Source organism: Plectropomus leopardus, chromosome 17 (genome assembly GCF_008729295.1).
Source record: "Plectropomus leopardus isolate mb chromosome 17, YSFRI_Pleo_2.0, whole genome shotgun sequence".
NCBI lineage: Eukaryota > Metazoa > Chordata > Actinopteri > Perciformes > Serranidae > Plectropomus > Plectropomus leopardus.
The window spans coordinates 13,859,886-13,880,582 of record NC_056479.1 but is presented as its reverse complement, the minus strand read 5'-3'; the positions used below and the strand labels follow the sequence as shown (position 1 = coordinate 13,880,582).

At 39.1% G+C, this 20,697-nt stretch overlaps 3 protein-coding genes and 1 long non-coding RNA gene across 4 annotated transcripts; 3 read left to right on the top strand and 1 right to left on the bottom strand.

The window, feature by feature from the left end:
• Positions 1–1,990: 1,990 nt before the first annotated feature.
• igfals (insulin-like growth factor binding protein, acid labile subunit) lies at positions 1,991–5,114 on the top strand. The gene is made up of 2 exons (XM_042504125.1): positions 1,991–2,065; positions 2,186–5,114. The coding sequence occupies exon 2, from the start codon at positions 2,191–2,193 to the stop codon at positions 3,922–3,924; it is 1,734 nt and encodes a 577-aa protein (XP_042360059.1). The 5' UTR covers positions 1,991–2,065; positions 2,186–2,190; the 3' UTR covers positions 3,925–5,114.
• LOC121956043 lies at positions 4,417–6,428 on the bottom strand. The gene is made up of 2 exons (XR_006106663.1): positions 5,463–6,428; positions 4,417–5,341 (listed from the first exon to the last, which is right to left on the bottom strand). It is a non-coding gene; the product is annotated as an uncharacterized LOC121956043 (long non-coding RNA).
• Positions 6,429–7,047: 619 nt separating this feature from the next.
• On the top strand, positions 7,048–13,024 carry LOC121956230 (dynein axonemal assembly factor 8-like). Its single transcript, XM_042504361.1, has 19 exons — positions 7,048–7,129; positions 7,245–7,347; positions 7,437–7,548; positions 7,622–7,852; positions 7,937–8,221; positions 8,300–8,444; positions 9,194–9,385; positions 9,472–9,612; positions 9,702–9,893; positions 9,983–10,090; positions 10,194–10,341; positions 10,492–10,774; positions 11,040–11,122; positions 11,299–11,453; positions 11,665–11,791; positions 11,924–12,055; positions 12,127–12,291; positions 12,521–12,805; positions 12,951–13,024. Exons 1-19 carry the CDS (start codon positions 7,058–7,060, stop codon positions 13,022–13,024), a joined length of 3,033 nt encoding a protein of 1,010 aa, XP_042360295.1. The 5' UTR covers positions 7,048–7,057.
• A 910-nt stretch (positions 13,025–13,934) lies between these two features.
• Positions 13,935–16,986, top strand: LOC121957308 (dynein axonemal assembly factor 8-like). The gene is made up of 8 exons (XM_042505879.1): positions 13,935–14,211; positions 14,302–14,470; positions 14,629–14,723; positions 14,813–14,927; positions 15,233–15,441; positions 15,548–15,633; positions 15,723–15,792; positions 16,745–16,986. The coding sequence occupies exons 1-8, from the start codon at positions 13,963–13,965 to the stop codon at positions 16,811–16,813; spliced, it is 1,062 nt and encodes a 353-aa protein (XP_042361813.1). The 5' UTR covers positions 13,935–13,962; the 3' UTR covers positions 16,814–16,986.
• Positions 16,987–20,697: the final 3,711 nt, after the last annotated feature.

The following is a 20,697-nucleotide window of genomic DNA, read 5'->3' as shown; positions in this document are numbered from 1 at the left end:
ATGGAACAGAAGCAGCACTGGCATTGTGGGTTTTGTGAAGTCCCTTACATACAGCTGGTGTCACTGTGCAGACAGGCGCATAGTGTTGATTTTTATTTAAACAGAACAAGAAGATATGTTAGGGGATGGTTAAATCCCCAACAATATTTAATAGGAGGTAAACGCACTTTAAGGTAACAAGTGAAATACAATTTCTACTCATATTACACTTAATTAAATTCACCTGTTAAAAGGTACAGTATGAATGAACCAAAAAAAAACAATAAATTCAGTCAAGGGTCTAGTGCATTGGGTTCATCTTATCTCTTTGCCACTGTATATCTGTTTAAATCTACAGCAAATGCACCCACTGATAGGACCCTGACTTTAGTAAACACCAAAGGCCACTTAAGCCCACTTCGTACTTTCCGCATCCACGTGACCACAAGGGTCCGTGTGACGTAAATATTGTCATCCACCCATGAACACAAGATCTGTGTGGACATCTATATGCATGTCTGTGTGCAGCTTAAAATTTGTGACCTCAAGGACACTCCATTTCAGTTGGAGGCGTATGCACCTCTAGCTGGTTTGCCAAGAAGAAGATAACAAATGCTTGTTTAAAAAAGAGGTTGCAACAAGATCCACTGTTACCATACTTTTATGATTTGTTTTTAAAGGAATAGGTTTTTCCAAAAAATAACAAACACAGGTGCTCTTCTTGCAGTTATGAGGTTGCCATTTTATTTAATAATGTCCATGCTTTAAAGCCAGAATGGATGGTCTATAGAAATGGAGGTAGGAAGATCTCTTGTGGTTTGCTGTTATGTAATCAGTTGTCTCAGCAATGTGGGGTGTTGCAGGCAATTTGATGAATTTACTGTTAATCAGACGACAAATAAAACAAAAATTAGCTTGCTAGCAAACCCCAAAGTCCCTCCGCCTCACTCTCTGCTGCTAGTAGACAACTGTGCTGGGAAGAGAGCGCATTTATTGTTATAAGGCAACTGATAAAGTAAAACCCATCACAGTAGAGCTTTCCTCCCCCATTTTAACACATAGATGTATAATAATAACTACATACTGCATTCCAAGATGGCACCTATTCATTCCAATAGAGTTGCTCGCCTGGCGCATAGGCTAAAAGATGTTTTTGGCTTTCAGGTTTACTTCCACGATATATAGCCCTCTAAATATGCAGTTTTTGAGTTCCCCACTTGGCGTGTAGACCTGAAATTGTGATGACATTGCAGATTTTTAAACCAATAAGTTTTACAAATATAAAACTTTCATGCAGTTCAAGATGTCCTGTCAACAGTTTTACAGACATTTCTTTTACAATGGTTGCCATATGGGGGAAAATTCCTTTTAGGTCTCAGGGAATTTTCACGCTGCAGTGGCCACCGGAAAAATCGGAAGCAAGGCTGAGCAGCTTACGGGGGCCTGTTCCAACATTACCGCCACCAAGTGAAATGGAGTCTGAATTGGGAAATGTGCATGCATAGAAAGCCAGACCAACGCGGACCCTCAATAGCAGTATGAATGGAATCGGATGTAGGTCTGTGTGAACGGTCAAAGTCTGCAGCTGTCCACAGATGTGCACACAAAAAATGTGTTTGAGCCTTTACACTGAATCCCTCATTATGTTAACAATACAACAGGTGTGAGATTGGCTATTTTAGCAGTCAGTAACTGAGGCACATGTGCATAAAAATTCATAGAATCTTAATTAAGTACAGTGAGGCAACGGAAAGTATATTCTCATTTTACATTATACTGTTATAGTAAAATCACTGAAGATGTGAGATCAATGTATTAAAGTGATCAAAGTTGATGTTGGCAGAAAACAAATTAGAAAAGTGAAAAAAGATCTATACATGAAGATGACAAAATTTAGCACAAATCTAATGGGCATGAATGGGTTAATTGCACATATTCAGTGCACCCAACTTTAAAAAAAAAAAAAAAAAAAAAGGCTTTGGGGGCTTGGCAGACTTTCCATTCAGCATACAAACAACTGCACAAGGTTCAGTCATTCAGTGTTTCACAGCCTGTCCACCATAAATCAAGACCTCTCATATTGAAGGTAAGCAGTTTCATTTAGGCATTGCAGCATTAAAACATTTAAAATGACACATTTCTGAATTCTGTATTCTGTAGTGAACTGCCTATTGTTTTAATTTTGATGTTAATTTTCAATCCACAGCTGGTATGCAAACCATTGTGCTGTTGGCTTTGTGTGCACTGGGAACATCACTGGTGTTGCCAGACCCAGACACAACTGGAGAGAAAGTGGTCGAAGAGCCTATTCCATGTTCTAAGGGATGCACCTGTCTGCATGATGACTACACCTTGGAGCTCAACATGTACTGCAGTGCTCGTAACTTCACACAGGTCCCATCTGACATGCCCCCCTCTACTCATTCTCTCTGGCTGGATGGCAACCTGTTCACCTCCCTTCCAGCTGTGTCCTTTAAGGATCTTTCTATCCTCGACTTTTTAAATCTGCAGAGTGGCCAGCTGGTGACACTTGATCCTCAGGCTTTCAAAGGGCTAAGGTCGCTCGCACACATTCATCTTGAGCGAAATCGCCTGCGGGCGTTGCCAGCTGTGATCTTCCAGAATACACCCAACCTTGCTTCACTCAGTCTGCACAACAACCAGATCAGTCGTATTGAGGAACGACTGTTTGCAGGACTCTCACAAATGTGGCTCCTCAATCTAGGCTGGAACTCGTTAACAGTTTTACCTGAGACAGCTTTCAGTGACCTGCAGGGTCTACGGGAGCTCATCCTCGCAGGAAACCGACTCCCTTACTTGCAGCCACAGCTTTTCCAAAATCTTGCTGAGCTTAAAGAGTTAGATCTGACTGGAAATCACCTCAAGGTTATCAAAGCTAATGTGTTTGTTAAACTGACCAAACTGCAAAAGCTTTACCTGGCCCAGAATCAGATTGTGACAGTGGCGCCCAGAGCCTTTCTAGGTATGAAGTCACTAAGATGGTTGGATCTCACAAACAACAGACTGACAGCTCTCCATGACGACACTTTTGTGGGCCTGCTCAGTCTTCATGTACTGCGTCTTTCCAACAATTCTATCACTGGAATTAGGCCTAGGACTTTCCGGGATCTGCAGTACTTAGAAGAGCTACGACTCAGCTACAACAAAATCCGAGCCCTGGGGGAAAGGATCTTTGAAGGGCTTGGTCATCTGGAGGTCCTGGAGCTAGAGCACAACCAAGTGCAGGAGGCACAAGCGGGTAGTTTCACTGGACTCTCTCATGTGGCTGTCATCAACCTCTCTGGAAGCTGCTTCCAGAGTCTACCAGACCAAATGTTTAAAGGTCTGTCAAAGCTTCACAGCCTTCATCTGGATAGAGGCTGTCTAACAAGGGTCACAACTCAAGCTTTCACTGGACTCTCTGGTCTAAGGAGGCTTTTCTTGCAGCACAACAACATCTCTGAGGTGGAACACCCCAGCTTTGTAGACCTGGTGGGTCTATTGGGACTGGACTTAAGTTACAACAAGCTGGAGGTCCTCACAACCCATACCTTCTCTGACCTAAAGAACTTAGAGTATTTGCTGTTGTCCAACAATGAATGTCGACAATTTTTGCAGAATGGCACAAAGCAGCTACTCCCAAAGCTGCGCTATCTGGACCTGAGAGATAATAGCTTGACAAGCATGGTCCCTGATTTTCCAGAGAGTATGGAAAAACTTTTGCTGTCTGGGAACCAGTGGAAATGCGACTGCAGTGCTCTCCCACTCAGAAACTACAGCTTGAGGAATCCGACGGTAATACCTCGGCAAGTGGAGACCCACGCAGAGGGTGAAGAGCCTGATTCAACCATCACTATATACAACAACATTACATGCACCAGCCCACCACGTGCAGCTGGTCAGGACCTGCGGGATGTTGACAGTGAACTCTTCAAAAGTTGCTAGACAAACATGCATAAATGTTTAGGGAGTTGATTGGTGTTATCTATAATATTTTCATCAAAATATATTCATTCAGTTTAAAGATTTTAATTTAAGATTTTAATTGTAGCACTGATGCAATATTCAGGGTCTTGTTTCACATTTTGGCTTATATTGATAGAAAAATAGTTTCCATCTGTAGCCTTTAGATAAAATGGTACAAAAAGACTTAAGCTGTGAATTGCTATGATCTTTCAAAATGAAAGGACAAATGAAGCATGACTATTATTTCTTAATAGTCAATGTCTAATTGTGGGAATATGTAAACACAGCAGGTAACGTCATCACCTCCCTGCAGAAAAGTGACAGTTTGTTGGAATTTTCTTCAATCTAATACAAATGGGATCGGGTTACCAGGTGGAGTTGCTTAATATGATTGCAGGAGCTTTATAAAAAACTAAACAGACAACAAAACTGATGACATTAAATGTGATGCATATTGTTGTATTTTTTTTAAAAGTAATATATTTTGAAGCTTATTGTTTATGTTCCATAAATCACTTGAACTTCCCTTCACGCCCTTGAACACAGAAAGTATCAAAATTACATAACAATAAAGTCACACATCCTTTGTTATGTTTGCAATTTGGGGACAATAAAAATGGTGATAACCAGGAAGAAACTATGGGGCAGCAGGCCTGTACTTTACGATGACCACACAGGTGTACTTTTGGAAGCCCCATAAACCTTATGCAAAACTAAAAGCCACAAAACTGAAATGGCATTTACTACATTCTACTTTTAGTTTGTTTGGTTAGTAAGTTGGTTTTGTTGTGTTTTTTGTTGTTGTTTAATCTAATTTGTTTATTAGTCCAAAGGCAACAAAGTGCTGCTCTGTCTCTGATGATGAGTTTAATTTCTTAGTTTCCTCATGTTTGTTTGGAAATTGTCTCATTTGTAGATACCTGCAGAATTAAGTGTTGGGGAAGCCAGACTCATAAAGTACAATTCACAGTTTAGTTAATCATTATAGGACTGGGCTGGTTAAACAACAGTTTTGTAAAAATAACATGCAGCAAGAGATATCTGTACAGCCCAGACACTATAATGTTACTTGCTGTGTGTATACCTTATGTAGTAAAGATTCATGTGTGTCACTTTAAAAATGCACAGTTGGAAATTTGCCACAAGAGTGCAATAAATGTTTTAAAGCGTGTGTGCACTTTCTCTAAAAAAAAAAGAAAAAATTAAAAAGTCCCATGTACTTCACAAACTTTACCACTTCCAAGAAATAGCTAATTTGTCCCACCTGTACCGTACACCACTAACTTGTCTCTAACGAATTAGCAAAATGGTAACGTTTTAAAGAAAAAAATGAGTTTAAAAATGACTGTAAACTTACCTCTTGGTCAAACAGTTGGCTCCTTGTGGTAGATGCATTCTGCAAAAGATAGCACAACGGCTAACGTTAGTCTGATAGGTCGCCGAGTGCACTATTTCTTATTAGTATGACTCCCATATCGGCAAGCCGAAAAGCTAGCTTGTTCATACAGTGGACTTACCATTGTCTGTAACGTTACATTATATTTGGGGCAGACTGCTGAACGTAACCTGAATTCGACATGTGTCTCTTCAACTCTTTCATGAACACCAACAGCAACGATGGCTATATGCTAATCCCTGGTCAGGTGTGTTGCTGCATTCAAACGCAACTCGTCAGCTCGTGTTTTCCAGGTGGGAAGTTGTGTACATAAAGTCGTAAACTCTGAGCTTCCAATAAATTTCCCCTGTCGAAATCATGAATACGAAAAGCAGGGGGAGTTCATATGGCCTCTTAAAACACGGTAAAACGACCTAATTTTAACGCAGAATAAGACAAGTTTCTTTTTGTTTCTTTTAATGAGGCGTGAGTTAGTAAATCGTGATATTTCTGACAGCCCTTGAAGGCAACATTGTTGAAGGCTCACACTGCGCACACGCGCTGCTCAGAGAAGCTTTCCGTTGCCAATGGTAACCAAGGCTCCTCAAAATGGACTGCGGCACATACACGGTGAAGTTACAGGGAAAAAACCTTTAATTTAGCGCTAGTAATGGACCTACATTATTCGTCGTGTTGGGATTCAATTGTGGAGAAGGTGAAACCGCATTTACCATCTATCGACTTTGATTCTTTGTCGGTATGTATATCTTTTTTCCCCAGAAATGTCCTAACGTCTGCTAGCTAACTGACCAAACAATATAACGTCAGGCTACATAACTTTTTTAACAACTGAAAATAACAAAATACTCTTAATGTTTCAGCCCAAAGATGAAGAGATTGTCACCATATATCAAAGACCAGCTGGTCTTTCCCTAAAGGTCCCTGAAGACTTTGACCTAAGTTGTCCAGTGGATGATGATGAGCTAGAGGTTAGTACATTTTATAATAATAATGATAATACCTATCTTTATTGATATAGCAATTTTCAATCTTAAGTGCAAAGTGCTTTGCAGATTAAAAGTAAAATATCAGAAGCCCACGGAGCCCCTTGCTTACATACCAAACATTAAGAACATTAAGCAGATAAAGTTAAGAGTAAAAGAAATAACTGTATATATGTGTGTGTGTGTGTGTCTGTGTGTGTGTGTGTGTATGTATATATGGCAAATAAGATGCTAATAATGGAGATGATCTCAAATAAAGAAAGTATAATGCCAATGAAAAAACAAACTCTTGAATTTAAAGCACATTAAAGTGCAAAGTATATCAAAGTATATCAAAGTGCATATAAAAATAGTGACATCATGAGTGTTAATGTCACAACACCTTAACAAACATGACTGGTAGTTACAGATGTTTGAGCATGTGTACTGTTTTTGATTTTGTGTGCATGTGTTTTCTCAATTAGGAGTTGTTGAAAACTGAAGCACAGACGCTCTGGCCAGAAGAGAGTGGAAAGTTAGATGATGTTGAAATCTTAGAAGGCCCTTCTGCAACTCAGTGGGGTACACACCACTCTGATGCTGGTGTTGAGGTGAGCTATATTGACCAACAACCACCATTCACACCCGTGTATCATGGCATACAGTAAATTTTCACCTTTTCCTTTCCTTCCCTGCTTCGCCATTAAAGACAGACGCTTGTAAGAGAGGTATTGGGGAGCTGAATGGAGCCAAGATGGATGTCTCTATAAAACCAAATGTGGACATTCCGAAATCTGATGAGAGTTTTCCTGTTCTGTCATTTACGGTGAGTTCGGAAAAGTAAAAAAATAAAAAAGTGCAGTTAAATTATCATAATCATACTCTATATAGGGGCTATACCTTAGAAAAAAAATACTGGTTTTGTTACACATCAACATCAGAGGCTTGACCAGTGGGATTTGGAAGATGTCATCCGAAATCTGACAGAGGATGGGCTGCATACACACAAACGTGTTTCAGTTGAACCTGCAAAAGCACATGCAGGTAATTACAACACTTGTGGATTTAAATATTTCATTCCATTATGAATTGACTTTCTTCTGGTATAGTTTCAACCCAAATTTTGTTCATAGATGGGGACAAGGACAGGTCACCGGAGAAGATAATGGAGAGACTAGTCGCTTTCTGTCAGAGCCAGTCATCAAAGTCTGTGTCCGAGCCTGTGATAAGTTCAAACCACATCCGGTGAGTCATATCACTGCCAAGGTTTTGTGACCAAATATGTAAGATAATGATAACAATTGTCTGTTTCATGCAGATTGAATAATGTATGGAACAAATCATCTAAGAGGATGGAAGCAGAGCTGCAGCTCAACCACCAAGAACCTCCCACTGTTTATATTGACCTGCGTTGCCCCGATCCTTCAATAAAACCACCGAGAACATCCCCAAATCCTTCATCAGAGTCCAAACACAACACTCAACAGGAAACACCTCCTGCAAAGAAACCCAGTCTTAAAGTGCCTGCTGGATCACAGATGGGGGACAGGTAAATATTCCCTGCATTAGACACATTTGTCACGCTAAAGTACAGCACATTTTGTTTCATTTTTTGTCATTTCTCTGCTTCTAGTGAAGTGACTGGCAAGAGTATGCTGCTTCAGAAAATCAGGGAGATGAAAAGAAATGGGAATAAATGTCACAATAAATGTAGAGATTCTCCATATTCAGTGCCAAGGAATGAAGTGGATCAGAGAGAGAAGCTACCCCAGTTGGTAGAGTCTAACTGTAGCCTTGAGTCACACCATCTGTGGGCAAATGAACAATCTTCAAATGTACAGTTTGAGTACAGAAACCCTAAAATGGAGAGCCCACTGACAAATCAGCAAAGTACAATCAAAGAGCCAAAGCAGCAGAGGTATGTATTTATTTTTTCTTTATTTGTTATGTACATTATTAAGAATAAAAAAAATAACCATGATGATGCTTTTGTTAGTGATCTACAGAGACAACAAGTTAAGCAGACATTACAACATGAGCGACATCAGCAGATTCTTAAGCAACTGGAGATACATCGTCCAACAAAATCTGTCAGTCAGAAGCAGTCTGCTGCTGAAAGGACTGATGTCCTTTATGATTTTGTAAGTAGTTCCACAAAACTCGAATACTTCACCACCCACATGAGCATTTGCATAATCAATTACTCATCCTGTGTTATGCTGTGAAGAAAACTGTTTTTCTGGCATGCCTTCACAGTGAACAGAGAATCCAAAAAAGGGGGAAATTCTCCAAGAATTGAGATGATAGTTGGTTTCATTTAACAGCAGCAAAACAATATCAAAACATCCTTTTACAAAGTCACACAAACACACACACTTTTGCTAAAACATTACAATTTGATACACAGACAAGTACAAACAGTTTCATGCACGGTAGAGTAGCAGCCTTGGCCTGCGCTGTGGGTTTAAACTCTACTCAAAGGGAGGTCAAACCCATGTGTGTGCTCAGGCATGTTCAGAGTGCTCAACTTGTAGGCGGCAGCGTTTCATAAATAATATTGTAATGTTTTAGCAAAAATGCATGTGTTTGGGAAGTACTGCGCATACGACTGGACAAATGAGACTTTGATTACACTGAACAAGTTGTGTGAGTTTGTAAACAGATGTTTAGATATGGCGTTGCTGTTATTAAATGTGGACCCAATGACTTCAGTTCAAACAAAATGTTTGCCTTTTTTTTGGATTCACCGAGTTCACCGTAGAGGCATGTGGGGGAAAAAAAGTTTTCCTCACAACATCAAAGGTTATAATTGATGTACAAATGGTTATTTTGCAGGCATGGTATTCTTTTAAAATGATGGCTCAGGCTCTTATATGTGTTTTTTTTTCAGGAGGCATCTCACCTACAGTCAATCAGTTCACTCCCCACAGATATTGAAAGTAAGTCATGTATGCTACTGATCGTGGACCTCTCCAGTCCCGGTGTGGTTGGAGCCAAAGCTCAAGGGAAGAAAAAACATCTGAATCCAGCTGCGACCAAGTCAAACATCTACAACACTTTAGTGGCGTGGTTTCTGTCTTTGGTACGTGCCAACATTCGTCCCTGGTAAAGCTGTGTTCATGCTTCATCATTCATGTAAGGGTCACTTGTTTATGTGTATATTAATAGGTTGGCTCAGAAGCACACCATGATGAAGATGAGGCCAGTGCAAAGATCCCATTCTGGGTTGCTGGACTTCAGCAGCTGTGGACAGAGGATGGACTGGCTTTGCATGTTTTAGCTGTGGCTCGTCAACCTTATACACCAAGGGTGAATAGTTACAAAGCAAAAAAAGAGAAACATTACTCTTTAGGCTTTACAGTATGTGTACTGATGCTGTTCTTTTCTTTGGTTTGTAGAAAAGGGACATAGACATCCACACACCTTTCTATAACCAAGTCTGCAAGTTCCTCTCTGAGACCTCGCTCACTCTTATCGCTCGCTGGCTCCCTCAGCTCAAAAACTTGCAGGACAAACAACCCTATGCTTCACCAATCCATCTGCCATCCTCTTATTTAAATTGTTTCATCTCCACTACCTCCAACAAAAAGGTGGTTGTCTTCAGACAACATATTTCCAAGCACACGGGTGATTTTGCGTTGTCTTGACGGTATTCTGTTCCCTCGGCCTTATATTTCAGGTGATAGAGAGGACATTTGGTCCCAGTCCAGAGTTTTACTGGCAGACTGTGGAAACTCAGGAGCGAGTTTGTAAGGGAAGAGCAATCACACAAGAGCTGCACACAGAGGTGAGCATGTTGTCCTTCAAAGGTTTGTGTCTTTTGATCCTAAAAAGCACCGAGGCGTAGCAGTGAAGGTGGAGCAGATATGTTGCTCTCTTTTTTGTTGTAGGTATCAGTTGCTCTGGGGGGCAGAGCTTTCTTTCTGAATCCCCTCATAACACACTACACCCTCCAGCTTGTTCTCGACTCCGGACTCGATGTGTGTGGTGTGCGGCTCCTGTATCCACCACAGAGGTTCCTGATCGACAGCAGTGCTGGTAGGACATAACTATAGGTCGTGATATACTCAGTAACTCTCCTTGTGGCTCATTGGTCTGCAGTATGTCCTTGTTCCAACTGTGGCCTTTTGTCAGTGTCCTCACTGAATAAAAATAGTCTTTAAAAATTCTCTCTCTGATTCATATCAGGTGCTGTACCAGTTATCCAGAGAAGTGATGAGAGCTGCCAGCCTGTACTTGTCCTTGCTGTTCGAGGCCTTCATGCGCACTCGGTGTTGAAAGATTTAACTAGTTCCTTAGATCCTCAGCTGTCCAGAAAGACACATCTCGACCCTCTTCACTGCAGAGGTCAAGAGCCTCCACTCCTCTACTCCCCTCGACTTGCCAGTCAGGTCCACAGGGAGCTGTGCTTGTGGTTCTCAGGAAGACTTCAAGGAGGAAGTGCAGAGAAACACAACCGTCTTGTGAATAGGTTTGCTGTCAAAACATTTAACGTGTGATATTTTTTTTACATCATGCATTTTTTTTTAAAGTTTAGCAGTCAGATGTTAGAGATTTATCTTCAGCAGGATATCATGGCTTTTAGTTTTGTGTGCCACTTTTCAGTGGCCCCATCTGGCCACCTTTATGAAAAATCTCTGAGGGCTCTACTGACTACAGAATACACCTTTTATCACTAGTTACATTTTTTTTATTCTAATAGTGTCATAATCAGTTACGCTTACTTTTGTTTGTAGAGTTGTACTTTCGGATGACAGTGTCGAAGGCAGCCTGTTCAATTCAAGCAGATCACCCTCTTTTCTGTGTGCTACGACAAAAGGTACTGTTAACTCAAAAAGGAGCCAAAACTCTCAAAAGCGGAAAATGGCTTCTGTCCACATTTCATTTTCAACTTTCATCTTTACCGTCTTGAGGAAAATTTTGTTTGCAGTCAATGATCAAAGATTTTTTTTTTACTTGAGTGGATCTGCTATCTCTTTCTCCCTCCCTGCACAGCTGACTTACTCCTTGTGGTGTCGCCTGTTGTGCGTCCATGTTGCTACGGCCGAGTGCTGGCTGTTTGTGAACAAAGAGGCTTCAGTGTGTTGGGGCTGCAGAGGCTGCAGCTTTGGAGAAATGGAGCTGCAGTCATTGGACTCTCCAACCAGCAGGTAGAACTGAAAGATAAACAGAGCTCTGACATTCAGGAGAACAGTGTGTAGAACAAAAGATAAGATTTTAGAGTCTCGTGACAAAAGTCAATAATCGATAATATGTTTTATATTTTAACATAGTTGCATTGTAGGGAATTTTACTATTTACAGGCATTTGCACCTCTGTATTTTTCATCACAGCATTGAAGCCTGTGTGTGTTTTCTCCAGGCACTTGTGTTCTGCGGTCCACATGCTGTGACCCTGGATCAGGGTCAGATGGAGTTGCCCTCTCACTGTCTGGTGTTGTTGCTGAGAAAAGAAAATGCAGTGCACCACAGTGTTAGTCTGCCAGCAGGTCTGAATGCCATCTAGAATTATATCTACAACATTATTAATCATAAAGTAAAAATGTAATAATGTTAAAAATTAAGCCTGCATTGTGTTTCCCTGACAGTAAAATAACACTGCAGTTGCCATATTGTTTCAGCCTTAATGAGAGAATTTAAGGCACAGAGGCTTCTAGGCTGCATCCTCTCCAGACATGATGGTGTTCACGCAGTGGAGCCAAGCGTCTGTTTCCACACCGTGCCTTACAGCAGTAAACTGTTCCATATCTTTGGTAAGAACTGTGTTCAATGCCAGTACGCCCCTCTGCCATTTTGCTGTATGTTTCTTATGTTTTCTTTTTAGTCAGGTGTATGTGGGCAGTGCCAGATCCTTCCAGTGTGATCCTGTCCCATCAAAAGTGGTCATCCAAGTCCAACATGGAGCAGGTGGTGATTTTGACCTTGTGTGGGAAGGACATGAGCCAAGGCCTGAGCCTCCTACACAGAGTGCTGACAGAAGGCCAGGGAGGTGGGTGAAGTTCAACAGTATTTGTGAGAGCACAGCCTGTCCTAGTTTAGAACTGGAGGTGGCAAAAAACAACAAAATACACTGTTAAATACACAAAGAGCCTACGCAGTTTATTAGAAAGTGAATTATGCAATCAGAATTCTCTTAACTTAACCCTTTGCTCATTTTTCAATGTTTTTTTTTTTTAATCTTTTTTTTATTGATATTCCACGTGATGTACGACATGCAGGGTTCGAGCTGCTTGGCCTGAAGTGGCTGCCTGCGTTGACTCGACTTCAGGCTCAGGAGCTGAGTCCATATGAGGTGGGAGAGCAGCTCTGTCAAGACAGCCTGAAAAAGCTGATGTCCTCTCCTGCTTTACTGTGTGCTCTTAGACGGGTGGATGCTTTTGCTTCAATGCGGAATCTCCTGCCACACGATCACCCTGGTAACCTCGGTGTCCTGATGTCACCTACACCTGAAGTGGCTTTCAGACAAGCCTCCCTCTTCTTCTTTGAGCATGAGATGATTCCAGGTATATTTGTTGATTTTTGTAGAAAACATGACAAACAAAATATCAGATACCAAGTCTAAAAAGTGATGAAGTATTCGAGCCTGTCACAACATTAAAGAGGAAATGAGCAGATAGCCTTATGTGTGTATACCTCTATTCTTAACAGACCGCAGCCAGCACCTACTTCTGAAGTTTCCTTCCCAAAGATGCAGCACAAATGGTTTGTGTATAAAAGGATAACAACCCAATCTTAAAAATATTTACATAGCACACAACAATTACGTTTTCATATGTAATATGCCAAAAAAGGTTTTTGTTCCCATTAAAATCTTTTGACTCTGCATGCACACTGCTTTCTGGCTCAAAGACAGCACATACAGTCTATAAGATATGTAATTCTTTAGATTGCAAATACTCAGATTGACTAATTTATTTGTACAGCACAAAATTGTGAAAAATACAATAAATCTCTCAGTGACTAAATTGTGATTTAGAATGTGTAGATGATGCAAGTCATAAATATAATATTGAAAAATCAAAATGTTACATCAGTACTGGTGTAACAGTGGAAGCATTATGCATCATCTGAGGAAAAAAATCTGCTGTGTAAATATCTCAGAATTATGAGAAAAGTTCTCATGGGAGAAAAAAGAAAAGTTTCTTTCTCTTAATTTGAAAGTGATTACAATGTTAATTGCAAGAGGCAACTTTTGAAGCTGAGAAAGGAAGCTGATGGCAGAAGTGCCAAAAACTCCAGTTCCTCAAATGGCCACTTGAGCCCGGCTCCAAAACAGAGTAAATCCCCATAGACCCCTATGTTAAAATGTCCAGATTTACAGCAGAAATTAACATGTTTACAGCCTGGTGAAAAAAAAAAATTTGGTCTTTACAGCTAGTTTCAACATTCAGGACCTTTGTATTGGGTGAGTTGTTTTTTTTTTTTAAACAACGCTCTGGTACATTTTATCAGGCCCAAGGTTACAAATATTTAGGAGCAGGGCTGCTTGAGTTACGGGCTGATGCAACAGTCTGTGTATCTGCCCTCTGTTTAAATATGGTCACTTTTGATTATGAATATATGTGACTGCGATGGCCAAAACACTGAACTCGACACTTCAAAAAAGTTCACAAACCAGTGGCTGGCATCGCAGTAACTACGTTTATTACTCATATAGTCCATGGTTATCTCAGAAAAAAAAGATTTTTTTTATTCTCCAGGAAATGCATTAAGCTTCTGTAATAACAAGCTAACATCCTATTCAGATTTACAGATGCTGCTCACTGTGTGCCTAATCAAGCCAAGAATCTGGACTCACTCTCTGGCTCAAATACTCCACAAACTCCGACTGAGTGGCCTGGCACTGGTGGGCCTGCATGCAGTGACCCTGGAGAAAAGCAATGCTACCTCACTACTGTCTGCAGAAAGTGTAACCAGTCATGATTATCTAACTGAAAAATTCCTGTCATGCAAAAAAGTAAGCCTTAATAATTAATACATTGTTAATTGTTGTTTGCAGGACCGCTCAGACTTGGAGGCCCACGTGGAGTACTTGTGCTCTGGCTCCTCACTGGCTCTCTGCCTCCAGGGGGAAAACGCTGTGGGGAGGCTGCTGAATGTGCTCGGCCAAGATGACCCATCCCTGTGGACCAGTTATGGCATGGCTCGTTCATACAATGGTATCTATGGTCAGTGCCCGATACTGCGTACTAGCACACACTCAAGAACTGGCTTGCCTTGTATGCTACATTGCATCATGGAAAGCACTTTGAATTGGCTTTGTGAATGAAATTTGCTGTACCAACAACCTATTTTGCCTTAAAAAGTCTGTCACCAACATTAACAGCATCAGGATCATATCAGCGAGCAATTCAGGATGTGAAAAGGCTTTTCCCAGAGGGCCTCTGTTGTGCTGAGACCAGCACAATGAGACAGGAACAGGTATACATGTCACATACAGGACTTAGTACTCGCGCTTTTTACTGATAGAAGACAGACATTCTGTGTTTGTGCTTGGTTTGTTTTTTCAGATACTCAGCATGCGCTCAGACTCTTTAGCCTCTTTGGAGCGTGAGCAGAGCTTCATGCTGGCCCCTGTGGCCCCGGAAAGTTGGTCACCTTCAATGGAATCGGGACCAAACGAAGGTTTGGACTATTGATCTGATTTTATTTTGATAAACAGACTATTATATGTATATTGATAACTTTTGTGAAGAGCAATGCTGTAAACGTATGCACATTTTCCTGTCTCTTGTAAACTGTAATGTCAAAGCTTTGAACATTGCATGGTTCAATGGGTTATTGAAGAAAAATAGGTCCCTTTAAATTACATAATCATTATTCAGGACTTTAGCAGGGGCTCCTCTGGATTTGATGTTGAAATATGACTTAGTTCCAGGTGACCTTTGTAAAGAAACAAATGTCCCGTTTTGCTTGTTTACTGGTACCAGTGATACACAGTGCTGACTGGCAGACAACCTGTCTGCTGATACCAGTAAATGCTCCACCTCTCAGCCAAGTACCTTCCCAGCTGGACATGTTAGAGCAGCTGCTGAGGTCAGGCTGCCATCTGGTGGCATGTAGGATGAGCGTACTGGATAATGAGCAGAGGAAACATATCGCTGAGACACTCAAAGTGTCACCAAGAGGAGATGAAAAGGTGAGAAGTTTGGAAAACTATTAAGCTTGGAAATAAGTCGCGTTTAGAGTTTACTTTTCTATAAACAGAGCAATCAGCTGTTGATTTTCTCTTGTTTCCCTAAAAGATGGCTCATCTTAACACGGCACCCTGTGTCATCGTGGCTCTCCAAGGCAAAGGGATTATGACCAGCTTTAACATGATCCTTGAAAGGTATGGGAATAGAAAAACCTGCTGTGCATACATGTGGAATATGTATATGTAAATAACTTCTCATTTTCCTGTGCCTGTCATTGTTATAGCATTTACAAGGAGAGGTCAGACCTTGAAAAAGTGGGGAAAACAATTATCTACCCAGAAAGTCAGAAAGAGGTAAATTATAAATTCAGCCATTTTCACAGTCTGTATTTATTCCTAAAAGATTAAAGGAATAGTTCATCCCAAAAAGAAAAAAATAATATTTTTCTTCTTACCTGTAGTGCTATGTATCAATCTAAATTTGTTTCATTGTGAGTTACAGAGTGTTGGAGATGTCAGCCGCAGAGTTGTCTGTTTTCTCTCAAATATGATTGAACTAGATGGCAAAAGTGCAAAAAGTAAAAAAAAAAAAACAACCCAAAACAACATAAAACTTGCCCCTTTCCAGAAATCATAACCCTTTTCTTTCTACCAAACAACACCTGCCAACTTCATCACAACACAGAAGGAAGTGTGGATTGACTCATGGACGAGAGGCTTGTGTCAGTATGAGATGTAAACATTAATGATGTCCTCCTCAGCAGAGCTGCAACATTAGCTTGTTGAATGGTGCTAGGTGAGCTAACAGTAGATGCACACTTCCTTCTGCACAGTGATACTGTCGGTGGGTGTAGTTCAGTAGAAAGAAAATACATAAAACTGCTTGAAACAAGGGATTATCTTGAGTAAAAGGGTCATTATTTTTGGAGACAGACAATGATGTTGAGTTTAATATATGTATGTATATATATATATATATATATATATATATATATATATATATATATATATATATATATATATATATATATATATATATTTTTTTTTTTGTGCCTGAGCACCACACGCTGAGTGCCATCTATTTCCATTGTTTGACTTAATGCGGACATCTCTATGGCTAATATATCCAACACTAGGCAACTCACACCAAAACAATACGTTGATACGTTGATACATAGATGTACAGCTAAAAGGAAAAATATATATATTTGATTTTGGGGTGAAGATTCCCTTTAAGATTTGTCATATTGTCATGACATTTTTTTTGAATTAACAAGTCATCTTGCTATTATGTTCTCTCCTCTAGGCCAAGCAGCTGATATGCTACCTATTTGATGCCTTGTCTCCTGAGAGCTATCCAACCATTGTGCCATAAAGTTCAAATGTGTTCACAAGCATGCCAAAGTTAATGCTACATCAGTTAGCATTTCCCTACACCTGTTCTGAAAAGAAAAAAAAACTCTAATTGTTCAGGAAATACTTTTTCTAGATAGTATAAATATTTTTATATGACTGATGTAATAAATGTTTTTTTCCTTAAAAATCACAGTTCCTTTACTCTGGTGTCCACTCAACTTTTAAGGCACATGCGTTGTTTTCAGAGTTTTATTCTGTAAATTGTGTTTGAGACAAAAAGTATTCACACATTTCAGATGAAAAATTATTTTAATTCTCAAGATGATAAAAATAATTTTGTGAACTCTGTAAACCATTGCATAACTGTAGTGTAACAATTTAACAAGTGTTAACAAACTAGTAATACACTACAGAAAATATGCTGTACACAATGCTCAATGTAAAAAAAGAAATCTAATATTCTAACACTTGCACCTATTTTTGTGTTCACAACACAAATATACCAATATACCAACAGAATAATTCCTATGATTATCAGTAGAGGACTTCCTACATATTCATACAGCTTGTCACAAAATAAGGGACTTATTGTTTAATCGATTAATTATGTCTAATCCTATGACATTGAGTAAATCCATGAAATGCAGTTTCCTCAGATTTAACACATTCTCTATGAAATAAATCACTGTATTACCCTGAGAAAAATACATTTCTTTCCCTATAATTCCTCATTATGCTGACAAATAGAAACTTGAAAACTTGCATTTGTTTTAGTTCTAGTAAATTTTATTGAATAGCAGTTCACAACTAGATGCTACATCATCATGAATTAACTGTGCTCCATAATATCCAGTGACCTATTCATTGAATATCTAATTTAGAACAATACATTCAATATTTCAGGGCTTCAATGTTAAAATAACATTTCTACTGAAATTTTCTACAGTATATGGAACAACCGGTTCCACATTCAGATTATTTACTTTTGACAACACTCGTTGTACTAGTATGTTACTTAATTTGAACAGCTCCATATATCATACTCATATACATGTACAAGATTGCATAAATCTTCAGGCTCCATTTTCATAATGTTAAAAACAAAAAGACAACACAACAACTAACAATAATGCAAAATAGATTAAACTATTCCAATGCAGAGCATAATGATACATCTATTACAGTTCATTTACAAGATTCCTCCTATTTGGTGCTTTTCCTTACAAACAGTTGAGTTTTTGGTGCCAAATGACTAATTAAGATCAAAATTGTGTATTCAATGGTTAAATATTGCATTTTTTTTAAAAATAGTATGGCAAATACAGACTGAGATAAGTTATTATCAGTCAATTACAACTTTTGCGTCTTACTGTGGAACTGGTAAACCAAATGTCATTAGATCAGCCTTTTTCCTTTCAGCTCAAGTGGCCTGAATGCAGAGGATCATTTATCATATTGTGGTCCACAAAAATATTGTAAGGCACTGGAATTTTGATTCTACTCAATTATATTTTATCATCTGTCTGAGAGCAAATGCTGTCTTGACATATTTTCTTGATACCAATCAACATTATGTAATTATTAAAAGGCACAGATGTACTTGAAGGTATAATTGGTCCATTAGAGATAAATGTAAAGGTGAAGTCTGCGATTCTAATCCAATATACTTTTTGTCAAAGTCAGCAAATATCTCCTCACTGTCCCACTGTATTATTTCTGTACGCTTAAAAAAAAAGTGTTTATACCTGGATCTGTAAATGAGCAGCCCCTTCAGTATGTTGCAATAATAAACACAAATTCAGCTAATCCCTGTGAATTCTGTGGGATCATGGGCTCAGAATCCAAGACAGTGTCTCATTTTTTTTTTTTTGCAATTTTCATTTGCCCTTGTAATTTAATTGAAATAAAATAGAAAAAAGCCTAAAACCATTGCAACAAGCATTTTTTCTTAAAGAAAAAGCTGCCGTGATATCAGGCATTTCAGGCAGCAATAATCCCAAATACAGACAAAATCCTGGAGACTGAATTGGAAACAAACGCAACACTGGTCCTGCCAATCAGCCACAGGGGGCATTCATGCTCATGCTAAGGGCAGGGGAAAGGCCTTGGATGTATAAAAAGAAAGACAGTGGGAGCAAGAAGGATGGTAAATCTGGCTCTTGCTAACATGCTTAAATCCACAGCAAGTATCAACAATCTTTATCCAGAATCGCTGACTCCACCTTAAACAAATCTGTAAACTGTGCTTCTCAAGTGAATGATTCTTTTCTTTTTTTAAAAAAAAACTTGAATTAGGGCAAGAAGACCACCAGAGAGACCAACAACAAATTACCATAACAACAACTCAGATTTAATTATGTCTGTATCTGCCATTAATGTTTGTCACAATCATCATCTGTCCCGTCATTTTACAAAACCAAAATTATGGACCACGGCTTTAAGAAATAGAAAACAAAGAGTCAAAAAGAAAGCACCTTACAGTCACTGTAGGCCTATCATAACAGCATATAATGCATAACCATCAATTTCCAAAGTGATTGAGATTATTAAGCAAAATCAACAAACAAAGGTTTATATGGCCACTTCAGAAGCACAAATGTCATTCACCTTTGACATTCCTTCACTGTAGACAACCATTAAACTGACACTGAATCCTTGCTCAAGGTCGGCATGTGCTCGCCAGTATTGCACAAACCTGCCATAAACGTCAATGTATACTTAACACAAACTCAAATATACAAATACACATTTTGTAAGGATCTGACCCATGCATGTTTGATCATGTCTGTATCAACTCACTATAGCTAACTTTAGATAGAAAAAGATGCCATTAATTACTGTTAATGAACATTATCTATTTAAGGTACTAGGTGATTAATTTTTTTATTTTAAATCAATTTAGGTTTCTTACTGAAATAAAACGAAGGATGAAATGTAGTACAAAAGAAAAAAAATAACAACAGTTCAGGTCTTTGGTAAAACTGCAAAAAAATGGGCTCAAGTCCATTACTGTTGTAAGCAAAAGCCATTGGCATAGTCCTGTTGTTTACAAACTACAAGGATATACTGTATGTTCTACTGAATGAGATATTAAAGCAAAATCCATCCAAAAACAGAATTTCTGCCACTCGCAATGCTGTTTCAGTTTCATCTGGATGGCCTTGGTGCTCTGACCTGCTGTTTATAACTTTGAGCCAGATCCTGTGCACAATTACTGTACAGGCTGATCTGTCCGATAGCTCAGAAACTATTTAAATTCTGTTTAAGGGTAAATTTTCCCTTTAGAATACATATTTGGACAGCTACTAGAACACCGCTTTGGTTGATTTTTAGATTTCCACACTAGACATCATTAATTTAGTTGGCTTCACAGGTAAAACGAAATATAGACCAAAGGACCCTGTGAAATTAGCTGCACCGTACACTGCTACCCAGTGCACGGGGGGTAAAGAAATCCAACATAAATACATTTACCTTTTATCAATTCAACAAAAGGGACAATCTACAGCAGTACAGGTCTGTGACATCATTCTTACTGATATACAAAACTACTGAAACTTGACTCAAATGGATTTACAAATCAATAATTCAATCAAATAGTCAACTTAGATGCAAAAGACAAATCATTTCTGAAATCTGAGCTGTGGATGCACAACAACATTCAAACATCTAAATGTATAACAAGAAACTACATTAATACCTTTTCCAGTAGCAGCGAAGCTTGCAGAAGTTATTTAGCCTTTACTACACTAAAAATAAGTCAATACAAATATTCTGGCAGTGTGACACAGTGCGAACTTTTTTTTTCCTTTTTTTTGTAGCTGGTTAATATATCGCATAACATGCAATACCAGAAGTGTTTAGCCTGCCTTTTATGCTGTAATATAATCACGAAAAATGCTA

Bases quoted from the DNA above. Each gene is read 5' to 3' on its own strand.
- igfals (XM_042504125.1), top strand. From the start codon at position 2,191: ATGCAAACCATTGTGCTGTTGGCTTTGTGTGCACTGGGAACATCACTG.
- LOC121957308 (XM_042505879.1), top strand. From the start codon at position 13,963: ATGGTTATCTCAGAAAAAAAAGATTTTTTTTATTCTCCAGGAAATGCA. The intron at 14,928-15,232 runs GTTTGGACTATT...TACTGGTACCAG, and splicing joins GGAATCGGGACCAAACGAAG to TGATACACAGTGCTGACTGG. The intron at 15,634-15,722 runs GTATGGGAATAG...TCATTGTTATAG, and splicing joins TTTAACATGATCCTTGAAAG to CATTTACAAGGAGAGGTCAG.
- LOC121956230 (XM_042504361.1), top strand. From the start codon at position 7,058: ATGGATGTCTCTATAAAACCAAATGTGGACATTCCGAAATCTGATGAG. The intron at 7,549-7,621 runs GTGAGTCATATC...TGTTTCATGCAG, and splicing joins ATAAGTTCAAACCACATCCG to ATTGAATAATGTATGGAACA. The intron at 9,386-9,471 runs GTACGTGCCAAC...GTATATTAATAG, and splicing joins TGGCGTGGTTTCTGTCTTTG to GTTGGCTCAGAAGCACACCA.